The 14622-nt window shown below is 40.4% G+C and overlaps 1 protein-coding gene across 4 annotated transcripts in view; it reads right to left on the bottom strand.

Moving 5' to 3' along the window:
• ITPRID1 (ITPR interacting domain containing 1) overlaps nucleotides 1–14622 on the bottom strand; it is a 137549-nt gene that overhangs the window by 27686 nt on the left and 95241 nt on the right. For all 4 annotated transcript variants that reach the window (XR_012512202.1, XM_074379659.1, XM_074379658.1 and 1 more), the window contains exons 10-11: nucleotides 9016–9098; nucleotides 7288–8592 (exon numbers count right to left, since the gene is read on the bottom strand). Coding sequence is in view for 3 of the 4 variants with exons in the window: in XM_074379659.1 (XP_074235760.1) it covers nucleotides 7288–8592; nucleotides 9016–9098 (1388 nt within the window). In the remaining variant the exon portion in view is untranslated. The remainder of the gene's footprint in view (nucleotides 1–7287; nucleotides 8593–9015; nucleotides 9099–14622) is intronic.

Below are 14622 nucleotides of genomic sequence, written 5' to 3'. Positions count from 1 at the left end.
TAGCTTAAAAATTACATTTCCCAGCATTCCTTGCAGATACAATGGCCAATGAGATGGGAACAGAGAACATGGTATAGGGCTTCTGTGATGTTCTTTAAAGGAAACTGATTTTTTAAAACTGCATTTTAGGTTTTGGGGTACATGTGAAGAACATGCAAGATTGTTGCATAGGCACACACATGGCAGTGTGATTGCTGCCTTCCTCCCCATCATCTATATCTGGCATTTCTCCCCATGCTATCTCTCCCCAACTCCCCACCCACTGCTGTCCCTCCCCTATTTCTCCCCAACAGACCCCTCTCACCACTCCTATTCAATATAGTATTGGAAGTTCTAGCCAGAGCAATCAGGCAAGAAAAAGAAATAAAGGGTATTCGAATAGGAAAGAAGGAAGTCAAATTGTCTCTATTTGCAGATCAAATGATTGTATATCTAAAAGACCCCATTGTCTCATCCCAAAATCTCCTGAAACTGATAAGCAACTTCAGCAAAGTCTCAGGATACAAAATCAATGTGCAAAAATCACAAGCATTCCTACCCACCAATAACAGACTTAAAGATACCCAAATCAAGAACGAACTGCCATTCACAATTGCTACAAAGAGAATGAAATACCTAGGAATACAATTAACAAGGAATGCAAAGGATCTCTTCAAGGAGAACTACAAACCACTGCTCAATGAAATAAGAGAGGGCACAAACAGATGGAGAAACATTCCATGTTCATGGTTAGGAAGAATCAATATCATGAAAATGGCCATATTGCCCAAAGTAATTTACAGATTCAACGCTATCCCCATCAAGCTACCAATGACCTTCTTCACAGAACTGGAAAAAAAAACACCTTAAACTTCATATGGAACCAAAAGAGAGCCCACATAGCCAAGTCGATTCTAAGCAAAAAGAACAAAGCGGGAGGCATCACACTACTGGACTTCAAACTATGCTACAAGGCTACAGTAATCAAAACAGCATGGTACTGGTACCAAAACAGAGATATAGACCAATGGAACAGAACAGAGGCCTCGGAGGCAACACCACACATCTACAACTATCTGATCTTTGACAAACCTGACAAAAGCAAGCAATGGGGAAAGGATTCCCTGTTTAATAAATGGTGTTGAGGAAACTGGCTAGCCATGTGCAGAAAGCAGAAACTGGATCCCTTCCTGACACCTTACACTAAAATTAACTCTGGATGGATTAAAGACTTAAACATAAGACCTAACACCATAACAACCTTGGAAGAAAATCTAGGCAAAACCATTCAGGACATAGGCATAGGCAAGGACTTTATGACCAAAACACCAAAAGCATTGGCAACAAAAGCCAAAATAGGCAAATGGGACCTAATCAAACTCCAAAGCTTCTGCACAGCAGAAGAAACAGTCATTAGAGTAAATCGGCAACCAACAGAATGGGAAAAATTTTTTCAATCTGCCCATCTGACAAAGGGCTGATATCCAGAATCTACAAAGAACTAAAACAGATTTACAAGAAAAATACAAACAAGCCCATTCAAAAGTGGGCGAAGGAAACTGATTTTGCAGCCTGGTTCTTTCTAACCTTCTCTTCTTCCTCCTTCCATGGAGACCAACCTTATAGCTAGGGTGACTCCTCCAGCCCTGTTTCTAGGACTTCCCAGATTTCTTACCCTTCTTCTATAAACTACATGGCCAACATCCTGGCGGCCTGATGGCCATTTTTATCAGAATTGTCATAATGGAAATACTTTCCTAAGAGTAATGTCTTTTACAGTGAAAACTCTCCATATCTTTGTTTGGGAGTTTGGTTTTGATTCTATCCCCTAATTTTTATACTGAATAACATATTTTGCATAGTAAAGCTCTTCAATTACTCTTGCATCAATGTGAGTGAATTTGAACCAGTTAGGGGATCTCTGAAGTGATACTGGTGTTGGCAAGAATGGTAGATATGGCTCTTAAGACCAGAAAAGATCCTGGAGACCACTAAGAGCATTTGTTATAGATGCATGTTCTGACATATAATGGCTAGTTAACTTGTCTGTGGTCAAAAAATGGTAGTAACATTTCAAACCCAAGTCTCTTGGTTCATTTCTTTTCTTCTAAGATCTGAGTCACAGCAGGCACCACGATATAGTTGAATACGAGGATAAATTGCTTGTCCCTTAGCAGTGGGCTGTTTGAGTGGTTCTAGTAGCTTCCTGTCAGGTAACCAAGACTGCCCAACTGGTTCAAATTCACTTCACAGTTCTAGGGACAGTGATGCCAGGGCCATGGAAATGTGGTGCTCAAATAGGCTGAACATCACAAACATTCAATTTTATGCTCATCCAATTATTTTGGGGTAGGCTTTTGGGATGCTCGGGTTTGGGAATAACTAACGGAGGGTTTGCTCTCTGAGAATGGAGGGATGTGGAAGGCTCTGAAACACTGCCATCTTCCGGTCATTTGGAAACACGGAAAAAAACCATTTTAGCCCTAGAATAAGTATAGAAATAATTTCATAAGAAAGGAAACTCTAGGTAAGAAAGAAAAAAACCTCAAAAATGAGAACGTTTGGAGTTTCTTCTTGTTTTTTTTTTTCCTTACAATATAAAGGCTTGATTATAAGCCAAATACCAAATGGAAGTTCTGCTCTACTGACCTAAACCCATTAAAACAAACTAACTTCAATGGAAAGTTTAACTTCAGTGGAAGAGTACTATCACCAAAAGACAACGAATTTTCACTTTTATTACGCTCATATTATTTCCAAAATTTTCTTATTTGTATGCTTTTCTTTTTTTCTGAACCTAAATCATAAACAATACGGAAGTACTTCTAATATTCAGAAATCTTATTTCTGATAGAGCTCATTTTCTTTTCCGGAACTTTCTTTTTGAATTAACACTTTTTTAAATCAACACATTGTCCTGAAGAATTTACCTATATATAACAATTTAGTTATATCAACAAACCGTTTTTTTGAATTAACAAACTATTGTGAAGAACTCCCTTATATGTGAAAATTTAATTATATCAACAAATCATTATCCTAGACAACCCAAAAGCCCACAAAAATGGCATTTATCAATTATTCAAATGTTTCTCTGCAGTGTCATATATTGCTATATAAGAAGGGTAGGGTAAGGATGTGTTTGAGTCTTCAAGTCTTTTACCTAAAATTGCTTTTAGTTTCAACATCTGCTCAGAACTTCCATGGTCTTCTAGGCTGGAGTGCAGTGGCATGAACTTGCCTCACTGCAGCCTCCGCTTCCCGGGTTCAAGCAATTCTCTTGCCTCAGCCTGCTGAGTAGCTGGGATTATAGGCACATGCCACCACACCCCGCTAATTTTTTTTTTTTTTTTTTTTTTGGTATTTTTAATGGAGACGGGGTTTTGCCATGTCAGCCAGGCTGGTCTTGAACTACTGACCTCTGGTAATCTGCCCACTTCGGCCTCCAAAAGTGTTGGGATTACAGGTGTGAGCCACCATGCCCGGCTTCCCATTATCTTCTAAGAGATGCCCATCTCTGCTTATGATCTTCACTTGGTCCAAGAGCCATTTTCTGTCAATATTTTCATAAATAATTTTTCTAGCTCTGTCTACTAGCAATTGGCATCTAACTTAAAGCCTTACAAACCCAGGCTCACTCACAGTAGATGCTGCTGCATGCATTAACTTGTTCTCTCTGTGCTTTAAATGTCTTTAAGCAGTCTCCTCTTACAGAGAAATGCAATCTCTTATTTCTACTTGCTTTCCAGCACATGTGCCTGTTTATATGTGTATGCCTGCATAGGAGTAATGCACATGTGTATGAATGTATGTTTGAATTGTTTCCTTTCAGGGTATGTTTCTGTTTATTTGTAAATAAATAAAAAGAAATTCATTGGCATCTAGTAAAATCTTATATAGTATCCACTTCAGCAGGTGTATGATGCCAAATCAACTGGATATAAAAGTACCTTCTTTAGTATAATTGCTAATTCCAAGAGGAACGAAGGTGAAGGCAGTAGGAGACAAGGCATTAGAAGCCTTCGGATGATGGCCCTCACACCCATTCAAACTCGTACTTGTTTAAAATCTATGCACATCTGAGGATAGCCACTGAGCATAATAGACAAAAAAAAAAAAAAAAAAAAAAAAAAAAACCTCCCTGTTTTCTGCAGAAGTGTTGGTATGCCAAAGTGTCAAATCAGGAGGAACATCTATTTCCAGCTGCAAGATCTCTCCACACAGCTAGGGCTACTCACACCCAAGGCTCACTTTTGACATCAGGCAGGAGGAATAAGAAGAGCTCAGGGTCACCTTGGAGCTGGCCCAGGTTTAATCTTCTGCTCCTATTATAAGTAATGTCCTTACCATGATGAATCTGGCCCTGGGCTCCTGTGCCTGTTTCCCCAGGGCCATCTCTTACTCTTTCCAGCCTACCTTCCTCTGAGAAGCTACAATCTTTCTACTTGTGAATCTGCTCCCAAGTGCTAGATGCCCACTCGTTCTTTCAATCTCCAGAACTGTGCTCCTGCAAATTCATCAGGACACCCCCCCATACCTCACAGACTCTCAAACCTTTTACCGCAATGGTCTTACTGGGCTGTGCTACTGACAAGTAATGCTCTCCGGATGCCGTGGATTACACATCCTCTGGCACCTGTAGTCAGGATTACATTTGAACCACTTTCAACCCTGGCACCTTTGTCTTCACTGACTTGTCCCAGGCATCCCAACTATATCAAAGAACATCATTAAGTAGGTTGTGTTTTCAGTTTGTGTGATGAGAGGCTATGTTAGCCATTTTTCCTTTTTGATATGACTTGTGGTCATATCACTAAGTAATAGTTCAATTGCGTATCAAGATATAGCTGTTGCCATAGATACCTGATAATACTAAGGAATAAATTAAGTGGTAGTATATCCCAGAGACAATTTGATGCAATAGATGTCTCACTTGTTAGTCTACAAATACATGTGTGTTACTTCTCTTCTGAACACAATCAATAAATGATTTATATTGTTTTCAAGAGTGGTGATGTAAACAAAACTTAGATAGTATTTTATTATTAAATAAACATCTATGGCATTTATACTAAAAGAATGAAATTGGATGTCTAGAAGGACCAGGTCTTCTGTAGTTTTTAACACAATTTTGTTATTTTTAACAAACTATAAAACTAAATATGACTTAATATCTTTGTAATGCTTGTCTTAAATGTAAATTAGAAAAATAATCTTTTTTGGGGGGATGTGCTTCCCATGTTAGACCAACAACCAGCCTTGCGTCGTAGAAACTGGAGTACCTAATTCTAGGACTTAATATTTTTCTCCCATGTGGCCTCTCAAAATGCCGCCTTCTCTAGCTATCTTTCCTCCCTCATATTGTTCCATTACAAACTATGTGATCGAGTAAATGTTTATTCTCTTAGAGCTGAGTTTTACAGCCTTGACACTATTTACATTTTGGGCCGAAGAATTCATTGTTGTGGTGGCTGTTCTGTGTATTTTAGGATGTTTTGCAGCATTCCTGGCCTCTACCCACTTGTTCCCAGTAGCAACCACCTCCTCCCAGTTGTGACAACTAGAAATGTCTCCAAACATTCCCAAATGTCATCTGGGGGTTCAGGGGTGGGAAATTATCCTCAGTTGAAAACACTTAGAGCATTTGAAATCCCCACAACAAATTATGTGAATAATGATGATAATAACGATGATGGTGGCGGTAGGTGGTGTTGGTGATGGTTATGGTGGTGATGACCCTACTGTTACCCAGGATTTAAACCAAGGTCTTTTGATACTCAAGAAGGACCCCAGCATATATTAAGTTTTGTTCTTTTTTTCCACTGAACTTTTGGAGAATATACCTAGAACTGATCACTATGCTCACTAATATTAGGTTTATATAAAAATATTCCAAATGCCTGGGAGTCCTGCAATTAAAAATTGATCTGATTAATTATTTAAACTTTCCTGTAATCACTTTCTTTATATCACATTATGTAAGATAATTTCTATACATTGAAAGGCCAAGTAGTAATTTGCTTTATCTTTCAAATAATCACTTTCTAATGTTAATTCTACACTTATACAGATTCAGATATTTTAAAGTCAGACACATCTTTGCTTGGACGGTAGTGTCAAGCAATTTACTGTTACCCAAATTGAATTTGAATTTGGACTTCCCACTTAGTCATTAGGAGGCATTGGGATAATTATTTAAACTCTCCCAGTTCTAGTTTCCTCATCTATAAAAGAGGAAGAATATGGCACATATTAGGAGCTCAACAAATATTTATGGAATCGATGAAAATGAAGGTTACATGACATAATGTAAAATGGTCAGCATAGGCGCTCACTAAATATTTGTGGAATTAAGAGAATGAGAAAGTAACTTAGCAGGCACTCAACAGCAGGTACTTGGTAAATCATGATTTCTCTTCACCCTCCTCTGAATAGCTGCAACCTACGTTCTCTGTGCCAGACCCCTCACCTTTTCAGCTCTCTATACAAGTGGTGTTATGTGCAATAGTCTTAATTTTGTAATCAATGGCTGGCCTTGAAGGCCTAGATCATTTCTTACCTTGAGAACTTCTAAAAAGGAGGAACTGGAAGTGCTCATTAAACACTGATTAATCAAGGGCTAGAGAAGGCTGGAGTCATTCAGTCCTCAGTAACCATAGTGTCCACCTTTAAACAGGCACAACAAAGGTCGACCAAAAGCCCTTCTATTTGACATGAGAAGCTCTAAGTTCAAGACCTGAACAATGTAAAACAGTCACAAAAATTGATTATAAGAGTAACAGACCCACACAATTACTATTACCTAGAGCTTTCCATGTGCCACATGCTGGGCTGAGGGCTTTACAGGGTTCATCTTATTTAACCCTAAAGCAATCCTGTGTCAGTGGCATGAACAATCTCCCTATTTCACAATAAGATTAAAATGGCTTGTGCAAGATTATACAGTTAAATGAATTTAAGACACAGAACTTCTCAGCTAGACTGAACTGGAGATGAGTTACAGATGTATTAGTGCTTATAATCTTAGACTAATGAATGTATGGTTCTACCCCTTAGTTTTCCCTTCTGTAAAATGAAGATTAATAATAAAATTTGCTTTTTTTATTTCTGAAGGTGATCGATTGGAAGTATCAAGAAGAAATGTGTGATACTATATCATAATAAAGCACTCTACAAATGTTATTCATGATTTAAAATAGAAAGATTTCCCTTGAGATCTTGCATTCAGCAAAGAAGTCTGAACACTATCCCTGAGGTGTTTATCATGGGTGCATCTGCCTTTCCATCTTTGCAGGGGTGAATACTTACGGAACATAGCTCCCTCACTGTAGTGTCCTGAAGGGCTTTCAAAGTCGTCATGAACTGGGCTTCCTGGTGACCGGTAAGTGAGCACAGGCAGTGCCTACAGACTGAGGGTGCAGGGCCAGGGCTTTGCCTCTCCCCATGGCAGTGGGGGTGGTGATGACAGCAGATGCAGCAGTGGGCAGGTTTAGCATGGCAGGTGTCCCCTGGGCAGATACTAGGGAAACCTGAGTCTAGAGAGATGGATTTGGTGAGGGGCTGGTGCCCATGTATCAAGGCTTTTTTGCTTGGAGCAGAACAGAAATGCCAGGGCCTGGGCTCACATATAGAAGTCTGAATGGAAGCATCATTGAACCGTCTTGCTTCTGTCCCCAGTCTTGGTTCTGTTGTGGTAACAGGGTCACACACGGTGCATTCTAAAGATGTTCCTCTGGGACCAGTCCTCAAGGACACAGCACTCTGAACAGCTGACACCAGGTTGGAGGACATCTGGGCTGTCACAGACCTGGAGCTGCCAGTATTTACAGGAAGGTTTTCCATCTCAGCCTCTGTCCTAGGGAGTATCTGACCCAAAGTACTAGACCTTGACTTCACCTGGGCAGGATCTCCAGGAAGTTTATGGAGGTAGGGAATGGGCTTTTCAGAGGTTTGAGCAAAGTCAATTGCATAAGGTGTGATTTCACTGTGCTTGGGGACACACTGTGATGAGCTTTCTGATGCCAATAAGCTGTGGTTGGTATTGGGACAGAGTCCACTGCTTTCCTTTTCTCTTGGGGCCTCAGAGTCGACATGAAGGAACTTGTCTTGAGTGCGATCATTTCCAGGTGATCTTTGAAACTCACACTGGTGGCTTTGCCCTTCACCAGCGCCCTCAGTCCTCAGAAAACTGTCCTGCATTTCTACGATGTGGGTTACCATAAAACCCAGAGGACAATCATATTTGGAAGTGGCTGTAGATCCAGTGACCTCATATTCAGTGTGGGGCACTGGCAGGAGCTGCTGCAGATGGCTGTCTTTCCTTGGGTGTTCTCCCCTTGTGGTGGTCTTGGCACAGGCCATGTATGGGATATACAGCTCTGGCGGCCCCTCCATGTCCTCAAGCAGAGACTCTTCCTCTACCACAGACGCTGAGACCTTTTCTTCTAAGGCATTCGCGTCTTGGCTTGAAAAAGATGTGCTCACTATACTCTTGGAATCTGGCCCATCTGACTCTAGCTGACAGTCTTGGGATGATACTAAGCTATGGCTCTGATCTTTTGGCTTTCTACCTCCATTCTCAGCATGACTCTGGCTGCTTGGCAAGGAAGGCATCTGTAGGGGAAACCGGGACAAAGGGAAACAGATCAGGAAGTGGAGGAGGCAGTAAGTTTAAGGCGAGATTTTCTTCTTGTCATTATCATTGACTTAGGAGCTAGGAGATAAGGGTTACACCATAAGGTTTTGCATCTGTTTACCACTTTAGGTCCTCCTCTCTAGGAGGCTCAGCTTCCTTGCTTAGAAAAATCAAAAGGAAAGGAAGGCCACACTTTGTGACACCTTGTCTTAAGACTCCATCGTCCCCTCCACCTTGGATGCAGGTGGCTTGGCCTTCTCAGCCTTTCCAATTTTGGTGGGTACTTTAAAACATCCCTACTTCTGAGTTAGCTGTGAGTGAGGTCTGGGTGGCAGCCTGGCTGATAGGGCTGAAGTGGGATGTGAGGGATGAGCATAGGGCCCCGTTCCAAACCCTCCTACCTGGAGGGGCAGTGGTTCCAGCGGCTCCTCCAAGAACCCACTGCTGTCCGACTGGCAGCTGTTTGCTCTGCCCACCCTGGCACCTGCAGAAGGAAAGAGGCCTTGAGGTTATTAAAGGGAAAACATGCAGCCAGCAGGACTGCGACCAACCCCTGTAGGTGCCTGGCACACCTCGGATCCCACAGAAACTCCCACTGCGTGGAAGGGAAGACAAATGAGAGAATTTCAAGGACTTTTTTTTTTCTCAGTTGTTAGAGAGTTTATATAAAACTGCATCACTGGTTTCCTGATACAAAGAATAAAACATGAAACACAGGAAGAGAAATGAATGTCTCTCAAAACTAATAACAATATGGTTGTGAGATGAATCTTGACTAAAGAAAAGCAAATCCAGAAGGAAACACATATGCCTTAAATGCCAGACTAATAAAATAATAAAAGATATTTTATATATTTGTGTGCATGTGTGTGCATGTGTGTGTAGATATATATTCTTGTTCTTTTTACTGAAGTCTGGATAAGGACCCTTTGCTAGCTTCAGCTGGACTATTTCTATGATTACACATTTGTGCCCATGTTTTGGACTACTGCTCTTGTTGCCACGAGAGTCTGGGACATGTAGAGAAAGAGCAAAGTCATGTGTTGGCAGGCCATGACTTTGTAAACAGGAGCATCCATGAAATCCTAAATCTATCTGTAGATTCTTACATAAATATTAAGTTATATATTGTGGGAGATATAGTAACTTTCAGTTATACCACATTATAGGCTCGAATAGGAAGTCTCTCAGGAGAAGGGGGCTTGCAACATGGCCTCCTTAGAATAGAGCAGAGGGAGCAGAGGGAGGAGCCTTGTCTGTCCTAGGAGAAGATTGGGCATGTGTCTGGGAAGTGAATTAAAAGGAAAAAGCTGATTGTCCATAGATATAATCCTTGAGTATTTGGTACCTAAGTGGAAAATAGGGGATTTTCCTTTCCTTGAACAGCTGCTGAAGAAGGGTTCAAGGGAGGAAAATGATTCCAGCCTCTGCTTAGATCTCTGCTGGATCCGACCTTGAAGGACAGTTCCACTCAAAAGAGCAGAATCACTCTTTTCCCTGTAGAGAGCAATCCCCGAGAGCCTTAGCAGTCCATGTGTCTGAGCAAAGACAGAAAATAAAGACAGTCACAGAGGTGGCTGACCCAGCCCAAACCCCAGCTACCTCAGCCTGAGGCCAAAGTAAAAAGAAAGTAATGGCTCAACTTAGTAGAAACAAGCATTACAAAACCCATATTCTTTAATTCAGCTTCAAACATAACTCAAAGCTAAAAACCAGAGGGTATACATTCTTAAATAGCTGAATCCTAAAGAGATTAAGATTCTTTGAGCAAAATCTTGAGAATGCATGTCTTTGCTTCTTGTTACATAATTAAGGGTAAAAAAATAGAAAATATTTGCAAGTCATAGACCTAAATGAGACTTCTGCTTCTCAAAACCTGTAGTAATAGGGACTAGATTTTTCCTCCTACCTGAACCAACTGAAAAACTACACAAGACATGTGGAAAAAAAGTGGTTTTCAAGACAGTGGAGATCAGACAGTTACAGACAGTAATCCTTGAAAAATAGGAGCCAAGTGATGTGAGCCCAGCTTACTGCTTTGAGAGAGTTTACAGGTCTTGGCATGAGAAGGAGGAACCCAGGCTGAGCCTGGCAGACACTTGAAGCTGAGGAAAGTGTCTCAGCTTTCCTAGCTCTGTCCAAAAAGAATGAGCTAGGAGAAGAATGAGCCAACTAGAATTCAAAGGGCAGATAGAAGAGAGGAAGGAGCTGCACACAGAGAGAACTCTAGGGGGTCTCTCTTGAGTATTCAGCGGAGAACTGATGAGCTCATGCATGTGAGAAACCACCAAAAGCTGGGAAGAGAACCATCAGAAAGGATCAGAGGAAACACTGCCCAGTACTCATCCAGATCCTGGAATAGGGAATGCGCCCACCAGCCAGATGCAAAACCTCCTATTTCACAGGACACTGAGGGGTAGAATACTTAGAAGTGTCTTGCTTCAGGAGTAAGAAATAATTAGTCTTAGAATGACCACTGCTCTGGAACCACCTAATGAACCTTAAAAGAAAGACCTGAAAGAATCAAACTGTTTCCAAGTAACTTAATTGTGTCCAAGACACAAGCAAAAGAATATTTTTGGGAATATAGTATTATCTACAACCTATATGGCAAAATACAAATGTTTGGCATACATTAAAAAAATATCTGGTGTGCAAAGAAGCAGGAACATATGATCCATTATGAGGAGAAAAATCAATCAATTGAAACCACCCTATAACTAATACAGATGTTAGAATTATCAATCAATAAAGAGCATTAAAACACTTATTAAGACTATATTCCATATATCCAAGAAGATAGAGTAAAGATGAACTATGTTTAGTGAAGATATGCAAGATATTAAAAAGACCCAAACTGAACTTCCAGAGATGAAAACAACAATATCTCCAGTAAAATTTATGTTGGCTGTATATAGCAGATTGACACTGAAGAATAAAAGATTAGTGACATGAAGACATTGTCATAAGAAGCTATCCCAAATGAAACACAGAGAGTTTTAAAAAAGAAAATAATTTTAAAAATGAAAATACAATCAGCAAGCAATGAGACAACTCTGAGTAGTCTCAGTTATAGGTCACTGAAAAACCCCAAAGAGGTGAGGGAACCTTTGAAGAAATGTTTCAAAGAAAAGTTTGTTTCACAAAGTCTGACAAACTACAAGCGCAAGAAACATGAAGGAAACGACACCAAGGCACATGAAAATCATATTAACAGCCAGGCATGGTGGCCCACACCTATAATCTTAGCACTTTGTAAGGCCGAGGCAGGTGGATTACCTGAGGTCAGGATTTCAAGACCAGTCTGGTCAACATGGTGAAATCCTATCTGTACTAAAAATACAAAAACTAGCTGAACATAGTGTGCAAGAGAATTGCTTAAACGTAGGAGGCAGAGGTTGCAGTGAGCTGAGATCACATCACTGCACTCCAGCCTGGGTGCCAGAAGAAGACTCCATCTCAAAAAAAAAAAAAAAAAAAAAAAAAAAGAAAGAAACTACCCAACACTAATGACTTAAAAAAAAAACAAAACCTTAAAATCATCCAAAGAAAAAAGAACATTACATATCGAGTTAACAAAGATAAGGATGGCAGATTTCTCCTTGGAAATAGTCCAAGTAAGAAGACAGGTTACTCACCTGTCTTTAGGGTATTGAAAGAAAAATCATGTGTGTAAGCATTGAATATTTTATTTATTTATTATCTACATCTCTAGAAAAGACAACTGACTAAACAAAAAAGTTAACAATGTTGTGTGGGATTTATAACAAAGACCTAGAAGAGTGTACAAACATAAACACCTGTTATTATAAAACTGAGTAGTTTGCAGACAATGAGCTGCCTGAGAGATTTTCCTTTAACTATGATGAGTGACTTTTATGGAGCCTTTAACCTGAGTAACAGAACAGCTGTTTACTGTTGTCAGAGGAAATAGCATATACTCAGTGTATATTTATTATAAGAAATTTACTAGTGTGATATTTAAGACTTCACTGCTTTTATTACAATACTTCATTCAATATTAAAACTTTTCAGTTTCCTTTAGGCTTAGCAAAAATATCACCAATTTTCCTCCTTACATCAACTGTGGGTATAAAAATTCATGATGATTCTCACAGGAATCTTTCAAAAGCTCAATGCAGTACTTTAAATGTTTTTTTCAGTACTATGCAAATGGCTCTGCCCACTTTGGTGAGAGCCCTTCTGCTTAATAACCTGTTGAGTGGACAGTCCATCCTCAAGGATTTTCCACACAAGCCTCTTGTTCCAAGCTCCCATTATATGCTTCTGGGCCCACAGCCTGTTAGGACTCCAGAGCCCCTCTGCAGTAGACAAAGTATGCGGTTAGGAGGGTGTGAGATAGGACTAACTTCCACTCCTCACTCCCACCCCCAGACTATATAGGCATTAGGGAAACCAAAGATATTCAGCAGAAGAGGTTGAGCCTTGGTGAAGGATGGACAAGACAGACTTTGGAGCCTCTTGCTGTTTCTATACGTTTTGACACAAGATTTGCACCACAAACTGTGAGGGACTCTCTGTACACCATTATTATTTCAACTTTTCAAAAAATCTCTAAGCAGTTACTGTTCTTGAATATAAGCCTCATATGCAATAGTTGCTATTCCGCCTCTTACAATGCATGGATGAAGCTGGTTTATACCGGTCTGGTTGATATGGTTTAGCTGTGTCCCCACCCAAATCTCTTCTTGAATTGTAGTTCTCATAATCACCACGTGTTGTGGGAGGGACTCGCTGGGAGGTAACTGAATTATGGGGGTGGTTTACCCCATGCTGTTCTTGTGATATTGAGTGAGTTCTCACGAGATCTGATGGTTTTACAAGCATCTGGCATTTCCCCTGCTGGCTTTCATTCTCTCTCCTGCCACCCTATGAAGTGCCTTTTCCCACAATTGTAAGTGTCCTGATGCCTCCCCAGCCATGTAGAACTGTGAGTCAATTAAACCTCTTTTCTTTCTCTCTTTTTAAAAATTACTTTAAGTTCCAGGGTACACGTGCAGGATGTTCAGGTTTGTTACATAGGTAAACATGTGCCACGGTGGTTTGCTCCACCTATCCACCCGTCACTTAGGTATTAAGCCTGGCATGCATTAGCTATTTTTCCTGCTGCTCTCCCCTGGCCCCTGCCCTTCCCTGACAGGCCCCAGTGGGTGTTATTCCCCTCCATGTGTCCATGTCTTCTTATCTAAACCTCTTTGCTTTATAAATTACCCTGTATCGGGTATTTCTTCATAACAGCATGAGAACAGCCTAATACACTGGCCCAGATGAAAATAAATGGCCACAAACAAAGGGTCCCTAAAAGGTAGAAAGAGTAATCTCTCCTCCAAAAGAGGTGTACTTGTGATATAACTGTTGCCAATCATTAACTGTACTTGTGTAAAGCACACAAAATAAAAATCTCTGAAACTCAATTAAGCAGTAAAAAATCAGACATTGAGAACCTCACTTTGATGATGAGGTCACATGGTGGAATCGGGCACAGTTCTCTCAGGAGTAGAGGCTTATTTATCCTGTGTTTGTTTTAGAAGTCAAACGCATGCATCTCAATCCTTTTGAGAGATTCACCAAGCAAAATGTGGTCCAGGTTACTGATGGTTTAGTTTCTTCAAAAGTCTAAAAACCCTTTCTCCTTAGAGAGTACCTTTTCAACAACTAGACTATGCACATCTAAATGTAGGATTTCCAAAATCTAAATATTCCCTTAGGGTCATAGAAATTAAATGAGACAAAGGATGAGAAATCACCTCGCTCAGGATGGCCATGATGGATTATTAAACAAACAGACAAATACAAATGTGCATCGTTTATCATTCCCACACCCTCACACCTAATATGTAATACAATATATCACAACTAATATGTAATACATTGCCTTTGGGGAAGGCAATATGGCATCTGGCAAGAATAATGGAAATGGTACCAGTACATCTGGCCAACCCCACCCAGTTCCTTTGGCTAGCCATGCCAAAACTGGGGAAACTTGA

Source organism: Saimiri boliviensis, chromosome 10, assembly GCF_048565385.1.
Source record: "Saimiri boliviensis isolate mSaiBol1 chromosome 10, mSaiBol1.pri, whole genome shotgun sequence".
Lineage (NCBI taxonomy): Eukaryota > Metazoa > Chordata > Mammalia > Primates > Cebidae > Saimiri > Saimiri boliviensis.
This window is presented reverse-complemented; position numbering and strand designations above follow the sequence as displayed.